Source organism: Acomys russatus, chromosome 5 (genome assembly GCF_903995435.1).
Source record: "Acomys russatus chromosome 5, mAcoRus1.1, whole genome shotgun sequence".
NCBI classification, from domain to species: Eukaryota; Metazoa; Chordata; class Mammalia; order Rodentia; family Muridae; genus Acomys; species Acomys russatus.
The window spans coordinates 58,800,252-58,823,813 of NC_067141.1; the positions used below are offsets into that span (position 1 = coordinate 58,800,252).

Genomic DNA, 23,562 nt, shown 5'->3' on the forward strand with positions numbered 1-23,562 from the left:
GCTCTAAGTGCCTTTAAAAAGAAATTGGAAACACCCCACATAAGCAACTTAATGACAGAGCTGGAAGCCCGAGGGAAAAAAAAGAAGCAGAAACATCCATGAGGAGTAGATGACTGGAAATAATCAAACTCAGGGCTGAAATTAATAAATTGGAAATTGAGAAAACAACCCAAAGAATCAAAAAAACCAAGAGCTGGTTCTTTGAGAAAATCAACAAGATAGACAAACTGTTAGCCAACGTAACTAAGAGGCAGAGAGACAGTATCCAAATCAACAAAATGAGAAGTGAAAAAGGTGGTATAACAACAGACACTGAAGAAATACAAAGAATCATGAGATTCTACTTCAAATGCATGTATGCCACAAAATTTGAAAATATAAAGGAAATGGACAAGTTTCTTGATCAATTTCACTTGCCAAAACTATGAACAGAAAAACAAGCCAAATAGTCCCCTTTTTCCTATAGAAATAGAAGCAAACATTGACAGTCTCCCAACCAAAAAAATCCCAGGGCCAGATGGTTTCAGTGCAAAATTCTACCAGACCTTCAAAGGTGTGCTAATACTGATACTCTACAAGCTACTCCAAAAGATAGAAATGGATGGAAAATTACCAAATTCATTCTATGAGGCCATAGTCACATTGATACCTAAACCTCACAAAGACCCAACAAAGAAAGAGAATTTCAGACCAATTTCTCTTATGAACATTGATACAAAAATACTCAATACAATACTTGCAAAATGAATAGAAGAACACATCAAAGATATCATTCACCATGACCAGGTAGGCTTCATTCCATGCATGCAGGGATGGTTTAATATACAGAAATCCATCAATGTAATCCACCATATAGACAAACTGAAAAAAAAAAAAGATCCTCTCCTTAGATACAGAGAAAGCATTTGATAAATTCCAACACCCATTCATGTTTAAATTTTGGAGAGATCGGGGATACAAGGCACATACCTCAATAAAGGCTATATACAGCAAGCCAATCGTTAAAATCAAATTAAGTGGTGAGATACTTAAGGAAATTCCTCAAAAACAAGAACAAGGTAAGGCTGCCCACTCTCTCCATGTCTCTTCAATATAGTACTGGGAGTTCTAGCCCAAACAATAAGACAGCAAAAGGAGACCAATGGGATCCAAAAGAGAAAGGAGGAAGTCAAATTATCCCTATTTGCACATGATATGATAGTCTACATAACTGATTCCCAAAATTCTACCAGAGAATTCCTACAGCTCATAAACACCTTCAGCAAATTGGCTGGATACGAAATTAACTCAAAAAAGTCAGCAACTTCCTGTATAAAAATGATAATCATGTAGGGTAAGATATTAGGAAAACTACACCCTTCTTATCAGCCACAGGCAATGTAAAATACTTAGGAGGTAGTCTAACAAAGCAAGTCAAGTACTTGTTTGAAAAAATTCAAAACTCTCAAGAAAGTGATTGAAGATGACATCAGAAGATGGAATGATCTCGTTTGCTAGTGGATTGGGAGAAATAACATAGTAAAAATGTCCATCTTGCTGAAAGCAATTTACAGATTCACTGCAATCCCTATTAAAATACCTACACAATATTTTAAAGACATTGAAAGTTCAATTCTCAACTTCATATGGAAAACAAAAAATCTGGAATAGCTAAAACAATCTTGTACAATAAAAGATCCTCCAGAGGAATTTCTATACCTGATATCAAGCTGTACTATAAAGCAAGAGTAATTAAAACAACATGATGCTGGCACAGGAATAGGCTGGTTGATCAATGGAATCAAATTGAAGACCCAGATATGAATCCACACACATATGGTCTCTTGATTTTTGTCAAGGAAGTCAAATATATTCAATGGAAAAAAGATAGCATCTTCAACAAAGGGTGCTAGTCTAACTGGATGTCTACAGGTAGAAAAATGCAATTGGACCTATATTTGTCAACATGCACAAAACTCAAATCCAAGTGGATCAAAGACCTCAACATAAAACCAGAGACTAAGTCAGGTAGAAGAAAAAGTGCAGAAGAGCCTGGAACACATTGGTTCTGGAGATATCTTCAAGAACAGAACACCAACAGCCCAGGTCTTAAAGTCAACAATTAATAAATGTGACCTCATGAGGCTGAGAAGCTTCTGTAAGGCAGGAGACACTGTCAACAGAACGAAGCAACAGCCTACGGACTGGGAAAAGATCTTCATCAACCCTATATCTGACAAAGGTCTTATATCCAAAATATATAAAGAACTCAAGAAATTAAACACCACTGAAACAAATAACCCAAATGAGAAATGGAGCTCAGAACTAAACAGAGAATTCTCAACAGAGGAATATCGAATGGCTGAGAAACATTTAAAGAAATGCTCAACCTCCTTACTCATCAGGGAAGTGCAAATCAAAATGACTCTGAGATTCCATCTTACACCTATCAGAATGGCAAATATCAAAAATTCAAGTGACACCACATACTCACGAGGGTATGGAGAAAGAGGCACACTCCTTCATTGCTGTTGGAATGCAAACTAGTACAGCTACTTTGGAAATCTATCTGGTGTTATCTCAGAAAATTGGGAATAGGGCTTCCTCAAGACCCAGCTATTCCACTTCTTGGAATATACCCAGAAGATTCTCCAGCACATAACAAGATTTTTCAACCAGGCTCATAGCACCCTTATTCATAGTAACCAGAACCTGGAAACAGCCTAAGTGTCCCTCAGTAGAAGAATGGATAAAGAAACTGGGACACTTACACTATGGAATACTACTCAGCTATCAAAAACAAGGCATTCTCAAAATTTGTGGACAAATGGATTGAGCTAGAAATGATCACAATCAGTGAGTTAACCAAGAAGCAGAAAAAGTCAAATGGTATATACTCACTTGTATCTGGACACTAGCCTAAGGGGTTTGTTCCATGAATGTCTTCACTTATCAGGAAAGTGGGACACAGGGAAGGACATCCTATTGGGACTCTAGTAAGAGAAGCATGGGAGAATGAGGAAATAGAAGGATCCAGAGGGTCCTAGAAACCTACAAGAAGAACATTATGATGGGCAGATTGGGGCCCAGAGGTCCTGCTTAAACTATGGCACCAGCCAAGGACTATACATGTAGTAAACTTTAAACCCCTACCCAGATCTACCCAATGGACAGGACATTCTTTACAGTTGAGTGGAGAATGGGATCTGACTTTCATGTGAACTCTAGTACCCCGTATTTGACCACGTCCCCTGGATGGGTAGACCGGGTGGCAGTCAGCGGAAGGATAGCAGGCTACCATGAAGAGACTTGATATCCTATGGGCATATTCAGGAAGAAGAGGTACCCCACCAGTCACAGTCATAGGGGAAGGGAGTAAAGGAAAAATGGAAGGAAGGAAGGAAGGAAGGAGAGAGTACAAGGGATGGGATAATAATTTAGATGTAATATGAATAAATTAATAAAATATATTTTAAAAATAAAAGTTAACTCAAGTATTTGTGTCTTTAGGAATATGTACGTGCATGTACATATGTATATAATACTCATGAGACAGAAAAGATGTCATGGATTAGAAAAAAACACAATTTTACAAATATGGGAGATTTCAGATAAGGAAAGAAATCAAAATGACATAATTATACTATAATCTATGAATAATGAAATATTTTTGAAGATTAAAGTATTTTTGAGATAATCTAACATTGTAATCTTCTCTCTCTCTCTCTCTCTCTCTCTCTCTCTCTCTCTCTCTCTCTCTCTTTCTCTCTCCCTCTCTCTTCTTTCTCTCTCTCTTTCTCAGTTTTTTCCAAACACAGTTTCTATGTGTAGCCTTTCCTGTCCTAGATTCCTTCTGTATACTAGACTGACTTTGAACTCACAGAGATCCTTCTACCTCTGCCTGTGTATGTCTTTTCTGTTGCTCATATTTATCAGCACCATTTGGTCCCCCATCACTCAATAAAAATTTTGCAAAATGCATTATGGGCAGCCCTTGAAGAACTGTTCTGCCTGCTGACACCATATCTCTTTTACAGGAGCATTCATTTTACACCCCTCTCCCACAACCCTCTGTCCAGTAAGTATCCTCATGCATGCCCAGCTGCTCAGTGATCACTAAAATGAACAGTGGCTTCTGAGCTTTGTTATCTAGTCCCTGGCTGCATTGGAGGACTGATACCTGAGGAACATCCAAGGACAAACAGATAGCTAAAAGTCAACATAAAAACACATCCATCAAGATCTCTAGCAATATGCCACCACCATAGTCTAATTATTCTACTGGAAATAATCCTGGGACATACTACCACAACCAAACACAAGAATATGAGTTTAAATCCAGTACTATGAATATGATAGGTCTTTAAAGAGGAAATTACTAAATCTCATAATGAAATACAAGAAAACACAATCAATCAGGTGAATGAATTGAAAAAAGCTGCCCCAAACATAAAATTTGAAATAGAAGCAATAAAGAAAACACAAATTAAGAGAATCCTGAGGATAGAAGGTCTAGGAATGAGAAAAGGAACAAGAGAAGTAAGAATCACCAACAGAACACAAGAGCTGGAAGAGAGACTCTCAGGCATAGACGACAAGATTAAAGAAGTCAAAGAAAATGTTAATTCTAAAGAACCTCCGAGAGAAACCATCCGAACAATCTAACCTGGGCTCCAAGGCCCAGAAAATATTTTTAACCAAATCATAGAAGAAAACTTTCCCAAAATAAGGGAAGAAATGTCAATAAGCATACAAAAGTTTTACAGAGCACCAATTAGATTGGACCAGAAAGGAAAACCCTCCTGCCATGTCATAATCAAAATGCTAAATGTACGGAACAAAGAAAGAATAGTAAAACCTGCAATAGAAAAAAGCCAAATAATATACAAAGCCCGACCTATCTGAGCTGTACATGACCTCTCAGCATAGACTCTAAAGCTATAAAACCAGGCCATATGTTAGGCCGACTTAAGAGACCAGAGATGTCAGTCCAAACTACTATTCCCAGCAAGACTTTCAATCACTATAGATGGCAGAAACAAGATATTCTAACACAAAACTTAATTTCAGCAATATCTATCCTCAAACCAAGACCTAAAAAATTAAAAGAAGGAAAACTCTAATCAATGAGGTTAACTACACCCAAGACAGGAAAAATTAATCCATGACAGCAAAAACAATGAAGTAACACACAGACACAGACATGCACACACACACTTCCTCTATTAATAGATATGGAAAAGAATGAATTAGGGAGGATGTTAAGAGAAATTCCTTTGGATTGGCATCACCTAAAGTTACTCGAATTCTCGAATTATTTACATTTGGAACAGAGGAACAGTGTCCAGGAGTATCTGCACAATATATAGAAATGATAGTTGAATACACTGGCAGGTCAGAGGCCATTCCTCCTTTGGATGTTGCCCAGAATAAAAGTAAAACATTTTAAATCTGTTTTTACAAATTTTTAAACCTTTTAAAATTTGTCTTCCAGCTTACACCTGAGCATGTATTGTGCTTACCCTGTCACTAAGCTCCTATTTTATATCCAAAAGGAATAACAGCCATAGAAACCACGACCTTTTAATAATTTCCAGCTGCTATATTATCTTTCCACAGCATTAAAAGTTATTAAATAAGAAATTATATTATTCATGGGGCCTTGTAGACACTCCCAAAGGAAGAAATTTTCCATTTTCTCTCAGCCACTATACTAGTGGGGAATGCATACATGTCTTCACATATGCCAATGTCAGCAGACAAGCATATATTTGTGTAAGCTATGAATTTATGCATAGATGAAAATGGTATAAAATATGGTTCTAGGTAAAATGGATTAAAATAATTACATGTTATACAATTAGGATTTTTGTGCTAAAGGACTAAGTGCTATGACACTAAAGACTTCAAGATATTTAAAACATAAAAATAGAATATTGTCTAATTTAACTTAATTTTGAGAAAATATATAAAATTTTGGAACAAGGGATATCTGTAAGCAGATAAGAAGGCTTACTGCTCTAGAGAGGGATGCACTAGGTTTCAGCACCTACAGTTGGCAGCTCACAAATTCCTACAACTTCAAAGACAGACTTCCTATATTCTCTTCAGGACTTTTCAGACACATGTTCAAAAGTTCACATATGAACTCAGACACTAGAGTTAATAAAAATAAATCTTTTAAAACATATAAAGTTAGTTATAAAGACACGTATCTATCAGAATAGAGTGTGGATAGACTGTATTTGCCTTTCAGGAGTATGTATGCATATATTTACACATATGTATATAAAAGACCAATTAATGTTAAAATATACTATGAATTAAAAAGAGATAGAAGCATGAGTCTTGGAGGTAGTACAAGGAAGGGGCAAATTATGCAGTTAAGTCTTCAACAATAAAAAGTAAAATTTGAAAATATATTAAAAGAAAACCATATTAAATATAATTATATCCATAAACATTTAATATTTTACAAATAAACACTGAAAACCTTTTTAAGTTTGATAAATATATCGCATTGTCATAAAAAATTAAAAACATGTGTTTCATGTGACATTATATTTTTCTAAATATGAATCATTTCCACAATTCTCTCTCCCCTCTATACTCAATAACTACCAGAAACCATTACTCTACTATGAATATTATTGCCTACTAAAAAGCAAAATGTAGAATGGTAGATTTAACGAGCTTTGTGCTCAGGTCAAAGTTACCTTTAATTTTCAACGTTTTTGGCTCTACAATTTAGTCTTCATCATTGCGGACTTACCATCAGGTTCTACAGTGCAATCAGATCTCTGAAAATAACTGATGATATCTGTGGGTCTATGCGGTGTCACCAGCCAAACCTTAATAAAAATAACTTTTGCTGAAACCTGTCTTTTTATTTGAAAGCCTAAGGTGTCTAATAATGGCATGGTTAGCACATTAGGCAGTAACTCATTGAAACTCCTTTTATATGTGTCTATGATATAAAAAACCGTAGGGCTAAGTCTGTAATTTGGTGAATGAATTATAATGAACCATATAGAACCATATAGATATACAGGATAATACAATTGAAGAGGTAAATGAAATGAATAAAGCTGCTCAAGACCGGAAAATGAAAATAGAAGTTATAATGAATACACAAACTAAAGGATACAGAAAATCAAGGGAGGAGAATAGAAACAACAGAACTAAGCATCACCAACAGAATACAAGTGATGGAAGAGAGAATCCCAGGCATAGAAGACTAAATTGAAGAAATATATACATCACTCAAAAATGTTAAATCTACAAATTTCCTGACACGATAAATCCAGGAAATCTCCATACAGTACCATAGGTTACTATGTAAAGTCCTAACTGAAGAATAATAGGAATAGAAGGAGATGAAGAGTCCTAGCTCCAAGGTGTAGAAAATATTTTCAACCAAATCATAGAAGGAAATTTTCACAACCTAAAGAAAGTGATGCCAATAAAAATGCAGGAAGCTTACAGAACACCAATTAGATTGCAACAGAAATGCAAACCCTCCTGGTATATGGTAACCAAAATGATAATGGTACTGAAGTTCTCAACAGAGACTCTAAAGCTATAAAATCTGGCCATATATTTTGCAGACTGTAAGCCACCACAAACATCAGCCCAACTACTATATGCAGAAAAAATTTCAATTACCATAGATAGGGAAAACAAGATGTTTTAAGACAAAACTTATCTTCTACAATATCTATTTATAATTTCAACTCTACAGAAAATATGAGAAGAAAAATTCCAACCTAAGAAGGTTAACTACACTCAATAAAACATAGGAAATAAATATCTCTACATCATCAAAATTAAAGAGTGAAAATACACACAAACACACACACACACACACACGCCATAATACAATCACCATCAAAATTATAGGAATTAACAGTCATTGGTTATTAAGATCTCTGAACTTCATTGGAGTCAATTCCCAATAAAAAAGACAGAGGGTAACAGAATGATTGTGAAAACAGGATCCAACATTTTGCTGCATACATGAAACACCTCAGAAACAAAGATAGAACCTTCCTCCCAGTAAAGGGCTTGAAAAGATTTTACAATACAACAGACCCAAGATTCAGGCTGGAATAGCACTCTAATAATAGAATAGAGGTTCAACTAAAAATTATCAAAATAGAAAGGAAAGGTCACTTCATAGCCATCAAAGCAAAACTCCAAGAAGATGACATCTCAATCTGAATTTCTATTCTCCAAATGCAAAGGCAACATTTATAAAAGAAATATTACTAAAGCATGTATCACCCATCAAACACAACACATTAATTGTGTGATACTTCAACACCTCACTCTCATCAATGGACAGGTCATCATCTAGAATGAAACTAAACTAAGAAATAATGAAATTAACCAATGTTATGAATCAATTTGAGTGAACAGATAGCCACAGAACATTTTACCCAAACAGAAAAGAGTATGTATTTTCTTAGCAACTCATAGAACATTCTCCAAAAAGGCCACATAGTCAGCCACAAAGCAAGCCTAAACAGACACAAGTAAATTGAAATAAGCCCTTGTATCTTATCAAAACACCATAAATCAAAACAGGATCTCAACAGATATAACAGAAAGTATACAAAAACATGGAACTGAACAATTCTCTACTCAATGACCACCAGGTCAGGAAAGGAAAAAAAAAAGAAGAAGAAGAAGAAGAAGAAGAAGAAATTAAAGACTTTCCCAAATTAAATGGAAATGAAGACACATCATACCCAAATTTATGGGACATAATGAAACCAGTGATTATAAGTAAAATTCATAAGCACTAAGCACTTTTATAAAAGATAATTGGAGAGAACTCATATTAGCAACTTAACATTACATCAGAAAATTTACAACAAAAAAAATAAGCAAATACACCGAAATGTCATTGATGACAGTTAATCAAACATTGGACATAAGTCAATAAATTGGAAACAGGGGAAAAATACAAAAGAATCATGGAAACCAAGAGCTTTTTTTTTTTTTTTTTAAGAAAATCAACAAGATAGACAAACCCTAAGCCACTAACTAAAAGCAGAGGGAAGAATATCCAAATTAACAAAATCAAAACTGAAAGGGGGAACATAACCAGGGACACTGAGGAATTCCAAAGAATCATTAGATCTTGCTTTTAAAAACGTGTACTCCACAAATTAGAAAATCTAAGCAAAATGGTTGACTTTTCTGCATAGGCACCATTTACCAAAGTTACATCAAGATCAGGTAAAGAACTAACATAGACCTATATCATCTACGGAAAAAGAAGAAGTAATTAAAAGTATCCCAACCAAAAAATTCCAGGGTTAGATGGTTTCAGTACAGAATTCTACCAGGAAAAATTTTAAAACATTATCTACCATGATCAAGTAGGCTTCATGCAAGGGATACAATGATGGTTCAACATACAAAAACCTATCAATGTAAACTACCATATAAACAAATTGAAAGGAAAAAAAACTGCATGATCATGCCGTTAGACTCTGGAAAAAGGCTTGACAACAAGGAACACCCCATCATATTAAAATCTTGGAGAAATCAGGAATGCAAGGCACATACCTAAGCGTAATAAACAGAATACACCCATAAACAGCAAGCCTGGAGCCAACATCAATTCAAATGGACAGAAACTTAAGCATTCCACTAAAATCAGGTACAAGACAAGGCTGCTCACTCTGTCCACATCATTTCAATAAAGCTTTAAGGTTCTAGTTAAAACAATAAGGCAACTAACCAACATCCAGGAAATAAAATTTAAAAAGAAAAGGGTCAAAGTACTCATATTTCCAGATGATTTGGTAGTATACATAAGTGACCCCAACATTCCACCAGAGAACCTCTACAGCTGTAAACACCTTCAGCAATATGATTGGATACAAAATAAACTTCAAATTATCAATAGGCCTCTCCTATATACATGATCAATGGACCTAGAAAAAATAATGGAAACAACACTTTCCACAATAGCTATATATAACATAAAATACTTGGTGTGTTTTCATAAGTGTGTGTGGGTGTGTGACCTGTATGACAAGAACTTTGAGTCTTTGAAAAAAGAAAGTGAAGAAGATATCAGAATTTAAAAAGGTCTTCCATGCTCATGGATCTGTACAATTAACATAGTAAGCCTGGCTATCTTACCAAAAGCAATCTACATGTTCAATGCAATTCCCATCAAAAATTTTAAAAAATCTTTACAGATCTTGAAAGAGCAACACTCAACTTCATATGAAAATAAAAATGTAAAAGCCAGAATAGCTAAAAATAAATGCTAACCAATAAAAGAATTAGTGGCATCAGGATACCAGATTTGAAACTGTACCACAGGAGAATAAAAATAAAAATTGCATGGTACTGGCATGAAAACACACAGGTTGATCAATGGAATCAAATCATAGATCAATTTAAAGAGAGGTACAGAGCTAAGCAGAGAATTCTCAGCAGAAGAATGCCTAAGTGCATAGAAGCGCTTTCATCATCCTTTGCCACCAGGGAAATGCAAATCAAAGGAATCTGAAATTCCATCTCATACCTGTCAGATTAGCTAAGATAAAAAAACTGAAGTGAGATCTCACAATGGTGAGGATGTGGAGCAAGAGGAACATTCTCCCACTGATAACTGGAATGCAAATATGTACAACCAATTTGGAAATCAATTTGGCAGTTCTACCTCAAGACCCACTTATACCAATCCTGGCCTAATACCCAAAAGATGTCCTACCATGCCACAAGGACACTTGCTCAACAGTATTCATAGCTGCTTTAATCACAGTAGCCAGGAATAGGAAAAATATAGATATCAAACAACAGAATAGATAAGGAAACATGGTACATTTACACAATAGAATAGTACTAGCTATTAAAAACAATGATATCATGAAATTTACAGGCAAATGGATAGAAATAGAAACTATCATCCAGTGTGAAATAACTCAGGCCCAGTAAGACACACATGGGATGTACTTACTTATAAGTGGATATTAGCTATAAGATGCTGGATAACCATGTTACATTCCATAATTTGTCCTGCCTACAAGATGTAGAGATATAGGATGGAGAATAAACTGGAGGAGGGCTAAGAAGTGACTGACCAAATTTGAGTTCTATGCATGAGTGTGAGTCAATCCTAGCACTATTAATGATATTCTTCTATATTTGCAATGAAGAGCCTAGCATAACTGCCTTCTGAGATGTAGAGACCCACATCCAAACATTTGGCAGAGAGGGAGGATGAATTGAAGGATATAGAGGTGACACCACAAGAAAACCTATGGAATCAACTAGTCTGGGCCCCAAAAGATATAGCCACCAAGCAAAGAGTGTTCTCTGGTAGATACTCTACATGTATTAAAGAGATGTAGCAAGTTCTTCACATGGGGCCCCTAACAGCAGGAAAAAGGGTGGTCTCTGACTCTGATACCTACCTTTGGATTCCTTCCCCCAAACTATGCAGCCTATTCTAGCCTCAATAAGAGAGCATGTGCCTAGTCCTACTCCAACGTGGTGTGTAAAGCTGGTGGATATCCATGGGAGGTCAACTTGTCTCAGAGAAGAAAGGGAGGGGGTACATGGAGGGATTGGATTGGAGATTGAGGGAGTAGGAGGAAAGGATGGTGAGGAAGTTGTGATGGGGATGTAAAGTAAATTTAAAAATAATCAAGAATATGAAATACCTAAGTAAGACCAAACCTGAAAGAAGTTTAGAGCTGGCCAACACAGTTCACAACACCAAAGTTAAAATACGAAGAGAAAGAGGATTCTCTGTATATTAAGATCACAAAGAGAAAAATTGAATAACTTACTCTGGGAGTGAAATGCTCAAAAACAGATGAAGCACAAAAATTTCTTGACAAAACAGACCAGAAAAATGTAAAAAGAAAAAAGCTGAAAGTTGTTTGTCTTATCATTGGAACAAAGTCTACTTGGCAGAGAATTAAAGACTGCCAAACTGATTGGTCAATGATGTCCTAAAGTACATCATGTTGACTCTGCAGCTGCATTATAAAAGCTCTGTGATGCCTGTTCACAGCTGTGTCAGGAAGAAGGGTCTCCATGGAACCACTCGTGGTCTTGGCCCTCACTCTGTCCTGTCTGCTTCTCCTCTCACTCTGGAAACAGAGCTGTGAGAAAAGGAAGCTCCCTCCTGGCCCCACTCCTTTCCCAATTATTGGCAACATCCTCCAGGTAGATGTGAAGGATATTTACCAATCCTTTACCAAGGTAACTATGCTTTAGGCTTCTCTAGTACATTTGTAAATATAGATAGATATTAGTCACAGTGCTTTCAATGAAATTCTGTCACTGGAGAAAATACTGTTTATAAATTTCACAAAGTAGAAAAATGTAACATTGTATGTCTTTTCTGCCTTTCTTCAAATCCTTATTTCACAATTTTTCTTTATTTTGCTGAAAATAAAAAGGAATATCTTTCAATATTTCAGAATTTTAGACATGCTTTGTTATTTGATGCTCAACTCTGAAGAACTGACTATGCTTAGTATGAGTAAAACCTGTGAGCATGAGCCCACACTGGAAAGGAAAGCAATAAACAATGTGTAAGAGCCTATATGGTAGATTCCAAAACTTATCACTTGCAAATCCTGTCCTTTGATCCAAGATTGCTTCATGGTGATGTATTTTCCACAAATGCTGCATTCTGGGGTACAGTTTCTATGATGTGTGCTCTCTGCAGTTTTGTAACCATTTACAAAAAAAAAAAAAAAATAGATGCATTAATCTGTTGTAAGTGTAGATTTTAGGTATCTTTTTTTCATTGTGGGGCTCTATAGTTTTCACAAAAAGAGTTACATGTTTTCTCCTGCTTTAGTCATGTGACTATTGATGTCACTTTCAGTGTAAAGTATGCATGATAGCGATGATCAAGCATCTAGTAGTGAAGAAGCAGAGAACTACCATGGAGTCTCTACTTGTTTGCAACAGGGCACTGGAAATGAAGATAGGATTCTCTTCCTGCAGTTTCTTTATTAGATTAGACCAGAGGTCTCCTAAATATCTTAATGTGGCATTAAATTTTACAGTGATCTGTGTGTCAGTCCCCTTTATGAATTCCAGTCCTATTATAAAGTCATCCACATGTAATTATGCTCAAATTTTAATGTACATGCACTCCAAATTGATTTATTCTGTATAAATATAGCATAACACAAAAATATTATAAGTTTTAAAGTGTTTGAAATCATGGTTAATAAGATCACCCTCTGCCTAAAATTTATGTTTTCTTTGTTTCTAGCTATCAAAAGCCTATGGCCCTGTGTTCACTCTGTATCTGGGAGGGCAGCCCACTGTGGTGCTGCATGGTTATGAGACAGTGAAAGAAGCTCTGATTGATCATGGGGAGGAATTTGCTGGAAGAGGAAGGCTTCCAGTATTTGAAAAGGTTTCTAAGGGTGTGATTAAGGGTGTATGCGCTTATGTGAGAGCTGGACAGTATACATAGTCAGTTGTAGGTTGGAAAGCAAAGGCTAGGCTTGATCCGTAGGCACCCTTTGAGGCTTTCTGTGTGGGACTAGTCATCACCTTATGCCATCTCTGGGATATACTCTATTTTTGTCTGTTCCCTTTATTTCAGGCATTATATTTAGCAATGGGAATGTATGGAGGAACAGGAGGCACCTTTCACTTATGACCATGAAGAATTTGGGCATGGGGAAAAGGAGCATTGAGGATCATGTTCAAGAGGAAGCTCTGTGCCTTGTGGAGGAACTGAGGACAACCAATGTTGGGTGCAGCTTGAGAATCTGACTTTTACTTCTTGAATCTAGGCATGGATGTTATGTGTCATGTTGTTCCTATCCTCTTCAAAACATTTTTCTAATGAGATGTATAGGACTTATGTTGAGGATGCAATGCATTTCCAATCCATGCAGTCCAATTAGCACAAATGTGGTTATAAAAAGCTAAAGTACCTACCATGTTAACAAGGGCAAAGTGTCTTCTATGAATACTTTAATAGCATTTTACCACTGTTTCCAATTCCTCAGGCTCACCCTGTGACCCCATCTTCATCCTGGCCTGTGATCCCTGCAATGTCATCTGTTCCACTATCTTACTGAATCATTTTGATTATAAAGATGAGGATTTTCTTACTTGATGCAAAGACCGAATGAGAACATCTACATTCTGAGCTTACCCTGGTCGTAGGTAAAGTCACAATCCATTCTTTATTAAAATACTCTTGTAGTCTTTCTTTCTCACAGGTCAAATGCAACAGGAACCTAGTAGTGAGGTGACCAGACCTGACAGTCCTGACTAACATGTGATGAAAAAAATATTTGGAGGGAGCACTGAACCTTTTCCTCTTCAAATAAGCCAAAAAGGGGAAAAGCCAGGATGGCTGTAAGGAGATAGCTTCCTTTCTATTGATCTCACCATTACCATCCACAGTGCTCTTTTCATAAAGTAATGTATTTACATCCAGAAATCTGGCCAGAAACTCACAGAACAACTTTCAAATATGAAATTTTATTGGCCTCATTTTAACAATTACATAAATCTTCATCATCATACCAGGAAGAAATTTCTTAGACAACTCTCTTAAAGGAGAAAGAATATATATATATATATATACATATATATATATATATATATATATATATATATATATATATACACATATATATCAATGAAAGCTTCTAGCAAATATTCAGTTGTTTCTGTGGTTTGGTGCACCAGATAGAATTCTAGGTGACAAGGTAACAGGAAGAAGTGACAAGATAAAGATCTCATTTTGTGTGAATCATAAACATCTTCTCAGAATGGTCTTGGGTTGAACTGGTCTTTCATGCACACTGCACAAAGAATGAATTCATGAGAAATTCCCAAGGGTTTGATGTGCAATTTATTTTAAATCATATACTGTTTGCGTGCTGAAAGCTGCTTGATATGTATAAAATCTTCAAAAACTAAATTTCTTCTGTAAATAAGGTCACCCAACCATCTAAACATCTACTGTCCTCTGAAAAGTGTGAGTGTAAGTAATCTATATAACATACTATTTCAGCCTTATAGAGTAGAGTTTATGTGAGCTATGTAAGAACTGACATAAATTTACTTTTTACTTAAAAGATACGTGAGCATGGAAATTTTACTATGATCTTTGATCATTTGGACAGAAATTTCTCCCTCAAATATCTCAATTAGAATATACATTTACCATCCCCTTAAGATAAATTTCATACATGGCTTAATCTATTAGTGAAAGCACCTAAGTGATATGTTATAAATATATTTTAATTAATTCATTACAATTTAGTAAATTTTTGAATTTCCCTGTAGGGTTGCAATACATTCCTGATGTGCTTAATTTGTTGTCCAGGAAGTTCTAACATATCTTTTAAAAATTATACCTATATAAAACATTATCTTTTGGAGAAAATAAGAGACCATGAAGAATCATTGGATGTTACAAATCCTCGGGAGAAGAAAATTTCCACAATTTAAGGAAGGAGGTGCATATAGACATGCAAGAGGCCTACAGAACACCAAATGGGATTGACCTGAAAAGAAAATCTTGCCAACACATAATAATCAAAACACAAAATATACAGAATAAAGAAAAAATAGTAAAAGCAGCAAGGGAAAAGGGCTAGTTAACATTTAATGGCAAACCTATCAGAATTACACCTGACTTCTCAGCAGAGACCATAAAAGCCAAAAGGGCCTGGACAGGGTTCAAGCGAGCTCTAAAAGACCACAGATGCCAGGTAAGACTAATCTATCCAGTGAAACTTTCAATAACCATTGATGGAGAAAGCAAAATATTCCACGATAAAAACAAATTGAAACAGTACTTAACCACTAATCCTGTCTTACAGAAGTAAATAGAAGGAAAACTCCAACCCAAAGTGACAAAATACAACTGAAACTACATGGGAAATAGATAACTACACCATCACAAAAACATAACCACACAAGCACTCTACTGCAACCAACATCAAAATCAAGGAATTTAACAGTCACTGGTCACTAATATCTCTCAACATCAATGGTCTCAACTGTCTAATAAAAAGACACAGACTAATTGAACGGATGCATAAACAAGACCCAATATTCTTCTGCATCCAAGAAACACATGTCAGCCACAAGGATAGACATTATCTCAGGGTAAGAGGCAGGAAAAAGTATTCCAAGCAAATGGAGACAGGAGTCATGCTGGTGTAACCATTTTAATATCTATTAAAATAGACTTTACACAAAAACAAATGAAAAGAGATGAGGAAGGACACTTTATACTCAACAAAGGTAAAGTCGAGGAAGGGGACATCACAATTCTGAACATCTACGCTCCCAATACAAGAGCACCCACATTTGGAAAAGACCTATTAACAAAGCATAAACCACATTTCGATCCACACACTCTAATAGTGAGAGAATTCACCACCCTACTTTCACCGAAGGGTAGGTCATTGAAACAGAAATCAGCTGAAAAATAATGACATTAACCAATGTCATGAATCAAATGGACCTAACAGATATCTATGAAACTTTTGACCCAAACACAAAGGATTATACCTTCTTCTCAGGACCCCATGGAACCTTCTCCAAAATTTATCATATAGTATGTCACAAAGCAAGCCTCAAAAGATTCAAGAAGAGTGAAATAATACCATATATGCTATCAGATCACCATGGTCTAAGGCTGTATTTCAACAACAACAGAAACAACAAAAAGGCTACATACATATGGAAACTAAATAACTCTCTAAATGACACCTGGGTCAGGGAATAAATAAAAAAAAGAATTGGAAGACTTTCTTCAATTCAATGAAAATGAAGGAACAACATACCCAAATTTGTGGGACACATTGAAGGCAGTGCTAAGAGGAAAATTCATATCACTAAGTGCCTTTATAAAGAAATTGGAAACATCACACGTAAGCAACTTAATGACACAGATGAAAGGACCTGCATTCATAAAAGAAGCACTTTTAAAGTTTAAATCATGCTTCAATCCCAACAAATTTAAATAGGAGACTTTAACATCCCACTCTCACCAACGGACAGATAATTGAGGCAGAAACTAAATAGAGAAACAATGAAACTACCAGAGGTCATGAATCAAGCATCTAATAGCCATCCACAGAACTTTTCAAACAAACACAAAAGAATGCACCTTCTTCTCAGTACCACATAGAACATTCTCCAAAATTGAACATATAATCATTCACAAAGCAAGACTCAAAAGATAGAAAAACAATTAAAAATACCCTGTAACTTATCAGACCACCATGGTCTAAAGTTAACTTTAACAACAATAGAATTAACAAAAAGCCTACAAACACATGGAAACTGAACAATGTTCTACTCAAAGAAAATTAGGTCAGGGATGAAAGAAAGAAAGAAGGAAAGAAAGAAAGAAAGAAAGAAAGAAAGAAAGAAAGAAAGAAAGAAAATTAATGACTTCCTAGAAATTAAAAAAGATGAAGGCACAACATATTGGGACACAATGAAAGCGGTACTAAGAGGAAAGTTCATACACTAAGTGCGTTCATAAATAAATTGGAGACATCACATATAAGCAAATTAGTGGAACACCTGAAAAACCTAGGGAAAAAAGAATAAGACACACTGAAGAGGAGTAGATGGCTGGAAACCATGAAACTCAGGTCTGAAATCAATAAATTTGAAACAACAATTTAAAGAATCAATGAAATCAGGATCTGGTTCTTCGAGAAAATAAAAAAGATAGATAAGCCCTTAGCCAAACTAAATAAACTGAAAAAAAGAAAGTATCCAATTCAACAAAATCAGAAATGAAAAGGGAGACATAGCAATGGGTAACGAGGAAATCCAAAGGATCATTAGGCCAAACTTCAAAAGCCTATATGCTACAAAAATTGAAAATCTAAATGATAGGAATGATTTTCTTGATTAATTGCAGTTACTAAAGATGAATCAATGTCAGACAAACAAATTAATAATTCTATATCCTCTAAGGAAATATAAGCAACCATCAAAAATCTCCCAACAAAAAAAAACTCTCAGGGCAAGATTGTTTTAGCATCGAATTCTACCAGATATTTTAAAATGAGCTAATACTAATATTCCTCAAACTACTCCACAAAGCAGAAACAGAAGGAACAATGTAGAACTCACTCTATGAAACCAGTCACCCTGATACCTCAACCACACAAAGATCCAACAAAAAAATTTCAAACAAATTCCCCTTAAGAACATTGAACAAAAATACACAATAAAATACTCACCAACTGAATCAAAGAACACATCAAAAATCTCATCCACTATAATGAAGTAGACTTCATCCCAGGAATATAGGAGTAATCCAATATACAGAAATATACCAATGGAAGCAACCATATAAACAAATTAAAAAAAACAATAACACATGATTATCTCCATAGATGGCAAAAAAGCATTTGAGAAAATCCAACACCCTTTCTTGTTAAAAGTCTTGGATAGTTTGGAGATACAAGGCACATATATAAATGTAGTAAAGTAATACACAGTAAGCCTATAGCCAACATCAAACTAAATAGAAAGACACTTAAATCAATTCCACAAAAATAGTGACATGCCAAGGCTGTGCAGTCTTTCTGTGTCTCTTCAGTATAGTAATTGAAGTCTTAGCTAGAGAAATAAGACAAATAAGGAGAACATGGGTATATAAATAGGAATGGAAGGAGTCAAAGAATCACTAGTCACAGATGATCTCATAGTACGCATAAATGACCCAAAATTCTACCAAGCAATTCCTACAGCAGATAAACACCTTCAGCAAAGTGGCTAGATAAAAAAAAATAAATAAACTTTAATATGTCCCTAGGCCTCCTGCATACAAATGACAAATGGGCTGAGAAAGAAAACAGGAATCCATACACTTCACAATAGCCACAAATAATATAAAGTATCTTGGTATAAAAAAAACACTTCAAGACTCTGAAGAAAGAAATTTAAGAAGACATGAGAAAATGGAAAGATCTCCTATGCTTGTGGAGTGGGAGAATCAACATAGTAAAAATGAACATCTTACCAAAAGCAATCTACATATTCAATTCAATCCCCATCAAAATATCTACACAATATTTTACAGACCTAGCAAGATAAATTCTCAACTTCATAAGGAAAAACAAAACAAAACAAAAAAACAGAAGAGCTAAAACAATCCTGTACAATAAAAGATCTTCTGGAGGAATCTCCATCCCTGATCTCAAGTTGTACTAGAGCAACCATAATAAAAACAGCATGGGGAGACCTGGTGGCACTCAGAGGAAGGATAGCCGACCACCAAGAAGAGACTTGATACCCTATGAGCATATACAGGAGGAGGAGGTCCCTGTCAGTCACAGTCGTAGCAGAGAAGAGTAAGGGGAAAGTGGGAAGGAAGGAGGAATGGGAGGATACAAGGGATAGGATAACAATTGAGATGTAATATGAATCAATTAATAAGATATATTTTAAAAACAGCATGTTTGTGTCGTATAAATAGGCTGGTTGATCAGTGTAATTGAATCAAAGACCCAGACATAAATCCACATACCTATGGATACTTGATTTTTGACAAAGAAGCCAAATCTATACAATGGAAAAAAAGACCATATTCAACAAATGGTGCTGGTATAGCTGGATGTATACGTATAGAAAAATGCAAGTAGATTAATATTTATCAATCTGCACAAAACTCAAGTCTAAATGGATCAAAGACCTCAACATGAAACTAGACACATGAAATCTGGTAGAAGAAAAAGTGGGGAAGAGCCTTGAACTCATTGGTACAGGAGTCAGCTTCCTGAATAGAACACCAACAGCTCAGGCTCTAAGAGCAATAGAAAATTAATGGGACCTTATGAAACTGAAAAAGCTTCTGTAAGGCAAAGAACATTGTCAGCAAAACAAAATGACAGCCTACATACTGGGAAAAGATCTTAACCAATCTTATATCTGACAAGGGCTAATATCTAAAATATGTAAAGAACTCAAATTAAACACCACCAAACCAAATAATCCAATTAAAAAACGGGGTACAGGTAGCCAAGAAGAGACTTGATACCCTATGAGAATATATAGGGGGAGGTAATCTCCCTCAGGAACAGTCATAGGGGAGGGGAATAATGGGAAAATGGGGCGGGGAGGAATGGGAGGATACAAGGGATGGGATAAACATTGAGATGTAACAAGAATAAATTAATAAAAAATAAAGAAAAAGAAAGATGAAAAAAAACAAAACAAAACAAAAAATGGGGTACAGAGCTAAAAAGAGAATTCTCAACAAAGACTATCAAATTGCCTGCAAACCCTTAAGGAAATGCTCAATGTCCCTAGTCATCAGGGAATTGCAAATCAAAAGGACTCTGAGATTCCTTTTTACACCCATCAGAATGGCTACAATCAAAAATGCAAGTGACAGCGCATGCTGGTAAGGATGTGGAGAAAGCATAACACTCCTTCATTGCTGGTGGGAGTACAAACTTGTACAACCACTTTGGATATCAAAATGGTGCTTTCTCAGATAATTGGGAATAATGCTACCTCAAAACACAGCTACACCACTCCTGGTCATATACCAGAAAGATGTTTCACCATACAACAAGGATATTTGCTCAGCTTTGTTCATAGCAGCTTTATTGGTAATAACCAGAATCTGGAAACAACCAAGATGTCTTTCAACTGAAGATGGATAAATAAACTTTACACAATGAAATACTACACAGCTATCAGAAATAAGGAAATCTTAAAATTGGCAGGCAAATGAATGGAACTAGAAAAGATCATCCTGAGTGAGGTAACCCAGACCCAGTAAGACATACATGGTATATACCCATTGATAAGTCGATATTAGCCCAACATAGATTTCCTCTGAAAGATTCTACCCAGTGGGACTTCGGACAGGTACTGGAACTTGAAGCTGGACTCTTGGTGGAGCTCTGAGAGTTGTAGGGAAGAGGGAGGGGATGGAAGGTCCAGGATGGAGTAGGAGCTCCATAGCAAGATATTCAAGGCCTGCAGATCTGGACACAAGGTGGTCTACATAAACTGATACACCAAGGACAATATAACTAATGGAATGATAATTCTTCATATGGTAGGGAGGGGAGACTGCTGCTGTTCCTTGGATATGCACTCTGGTGCTCATGATTTGATCACTGCCCCCTAGGCAAGACAGCCTAGTCTACACATAGAGGAAAGGAATTCAAATTGGAGTAGGGGGCCCACCATCAGAGGTCTAGGGGAGGGGAACAGGGAGAAGAGGGAGAGATGTTGGAAGTGGAAGATAAGAGGGAGGGGATAGCAATCAGGGTGTAATGTGAATAAATTATAATAAATAAAATATACATAAAAAGAAAGTGGAGACCACATACACACTTGAAAGATGGATAAAACAAGAAATTTCAACCAATTAGTTCTCCCAAGCTTACATATGACAAAGATGTTGATTTCAGCTAGCATCTCCTCTGCAGAAACTGCAGCAAGTATATGCTGCCCTCATGGGAAAAAAATCTTTCCTGACCAGATGTTATGGTTATTTCCACAGGATTAGCTCATATATACACATAGACAAACAGTCAGAAATATAGACCTGTACATATTCAATGGACAATATAAAAGAAGCTCCTGGCATATAGACAAATAACATACATACATGTTACATATGAACAAAAAAGAAACAGATGGTCACATTTACATGCAAACACATATCTTTATACATATTTATAAGCCAAGGATGAAGAAGACCCCCGTGGGCTTCAGCTAACATTTATTGTCTCTCATAATTTTATACTTTTGAAACAAAGCTCTATATATCAGAGAATTAATTTCCTCATTGTCAAAAAAGCAATTAATAATGCATTTTTTCATTAAAACTAAACATTTCTAGTACTTAGATATTCTTATCTGAGTATCCACTATATTACTTCATAGAAAATTCAAAATGTCGAAAGTTCACAATGGCTAGAGGTTAAAAGAGTAAAAGAGATTACAAGATATAGGTCTTTTCAATCAGGACTGACCTGCACATACATTTTTCAGCTATCTAAATTTATAGTGAGATTAGTACAATAATTTTATCTGTCTTTCATTCCAAGATACAAAGTAAATTTAGAGTGATAATATTTAATGCAGTAAGCTAACAAGGTATAATAAGTTATAACAAAAGTTTATATTTTTTTACATTAAATTTGTACTTAATTCAGACATTTCTTGGTAGTCCCATTATATTTTGACATCATGGGAAATTTAAACCAACTTGCCTATGCTTATGGTGCATACCAAGATTCATGGTGTCATCTCTAGAGTGAAAGCTTATGAAGCTATAAATCTGTTTCAAGCCTGTCTCCTAGTGAGGCATCTGGAGGTCCACAAAATTATTTATTGCACCTGTAAAGTTTCTATTAACTTTCTAACTTCTAAAATTGTTTGAATTAAATCAGGAATTCCATTATCAGGAATACATTAATCTTAATAGCAGTGTATTTTCATAAGGATCTCATATAAATTTTGTTCAGAGTGGATAAATACCAATAAAGTGACAATTCCCACCATGACAGATATTTGAGAAACATAGCAGCACACAAATAAGGGATGTCAGAGCCTGGAAGCAATTCTGAGAGTGCATTTTAGTACAGACCTTGAAAAATATATATATATGTATATATATATACATATATGTGTATATATATGTGTGTGTGTATATATATATAATGTTTCACCCAAACTCAAAAGAATATACCTTCTTCTCAGCACCTCATGGAACCTTCTCCAAAATTGACTATATAGTTTTTTCACAAAGTAAGCCTCAACAGATACAAGAAATTTGAAATAACCCCTTGTGTCTTAAGAGACGCCTACACAATAAAACTGGATTTCAACAGCAACAAAAACAACAGAAAGCCTATAAAATCATGGAACTAAAAAACTTGCTACTCAATTACAAACAGGTCTGGGTAGAAATAACGAAAGAAACTCAAGACTTTCTAGAACCCAGTGAAAATGAAGGTACATCATACCCGAACATATACAATGGAAGCTTTGCTAAAAATGAAAGTGCATAGTACTAAGTGCCTACATTTTTAAAAAAGGAGAGATCTCATAGTAGCAACTTAACAACACACTGGAAAGCTCCAGAACAAAATGAAGCCCACATAAATAAGAAGTGTAGGTGGCAGAAAATCCGCATGGAGCTGAAATCAATAAATTAAAAGCAAAGAGAAAGATACAAAGAATCACTGAAACCAAGAACTGGATCTTTGGGAGAGTTAACAAGATAGGCAAACCCTTAACCAAACTAACTAAAAGACACACAGAGAGAATATCCAAATTAACAGAATCAAAAATGAAAAGGCGTCGCGGCACAACCAGAGACAGTGAGGAAATCAAAAGAATCCCTAGGTCTTACTTAAAAAACCTGTTCTCCACAAAATTGGAAAACCTAAGCAAGTGGATTTTCTTGATAGGTATCACTACCAAAGTTGTATCAAGTTTAGGCAAACAACTTACATAGACTTTTATACTTTAGGGAAAAATAAGTTATTGAGGGTCTCAAGATAAAAATCAGTCCATAGCCAGATGGTTTTACCACAGAATCTTACCTAG

The 23,562-nt window shown here is 35.5% G+C and overlaps 2 protein-coding genes across 25 annotated transcripts in view; both read left to right on the forward strand.

The window, feature by feature from the left end:
* Positions 1-23,562, forward strand: part of LOC127189541 (cytochrome P450 2C50-like) — a 231,917-nt gene that overhangs the window by 123,115 nt on the left and 85,240 nt on the right. The window lies entirely within an intron of this gene.
* On the forward strand, positions 12,026-14,107 carry LOC127189543 (cytochrome P450 2C37-like). The gene is made up of 4 exons (XM_051146466.1): positions 12,026-12,216; positions 13,247-13,415; positions 13,586-13,734; positions 13,970-14,107. Exons 1-4 carry the CDS (start codon positions 12,049-12,051, stop codon positions 14,105-14,107), a joined length of 624 nt encoding a protein of 207 aa, XP_051002423.1. The 5' UTR covers positions 12,026-12,048.

Coding starts and splice junctions, on each gene's coding strand:
- LOC127189543 (XM_051146466.1), top strand. CDS start 12,049: ATGGAACCACTCGTGGTCTTGGCCCTCACTCTGTCCTGTCTGCTTCTC. Junction 12,217..13,246: donor TTTACCAATCCTTTACCAAG/GTAACTATGCTT, acceptor CTTTGTTTCTAG/CTATCAAAAGCCTATGGCCC. Junction 13,416..13,585: donor TTCTAAGGGTGTGATTAAGG/GTGTATGCGCTT, acceptor CCTTTATTTCAG/GCATTATATTTAGCAATGGG.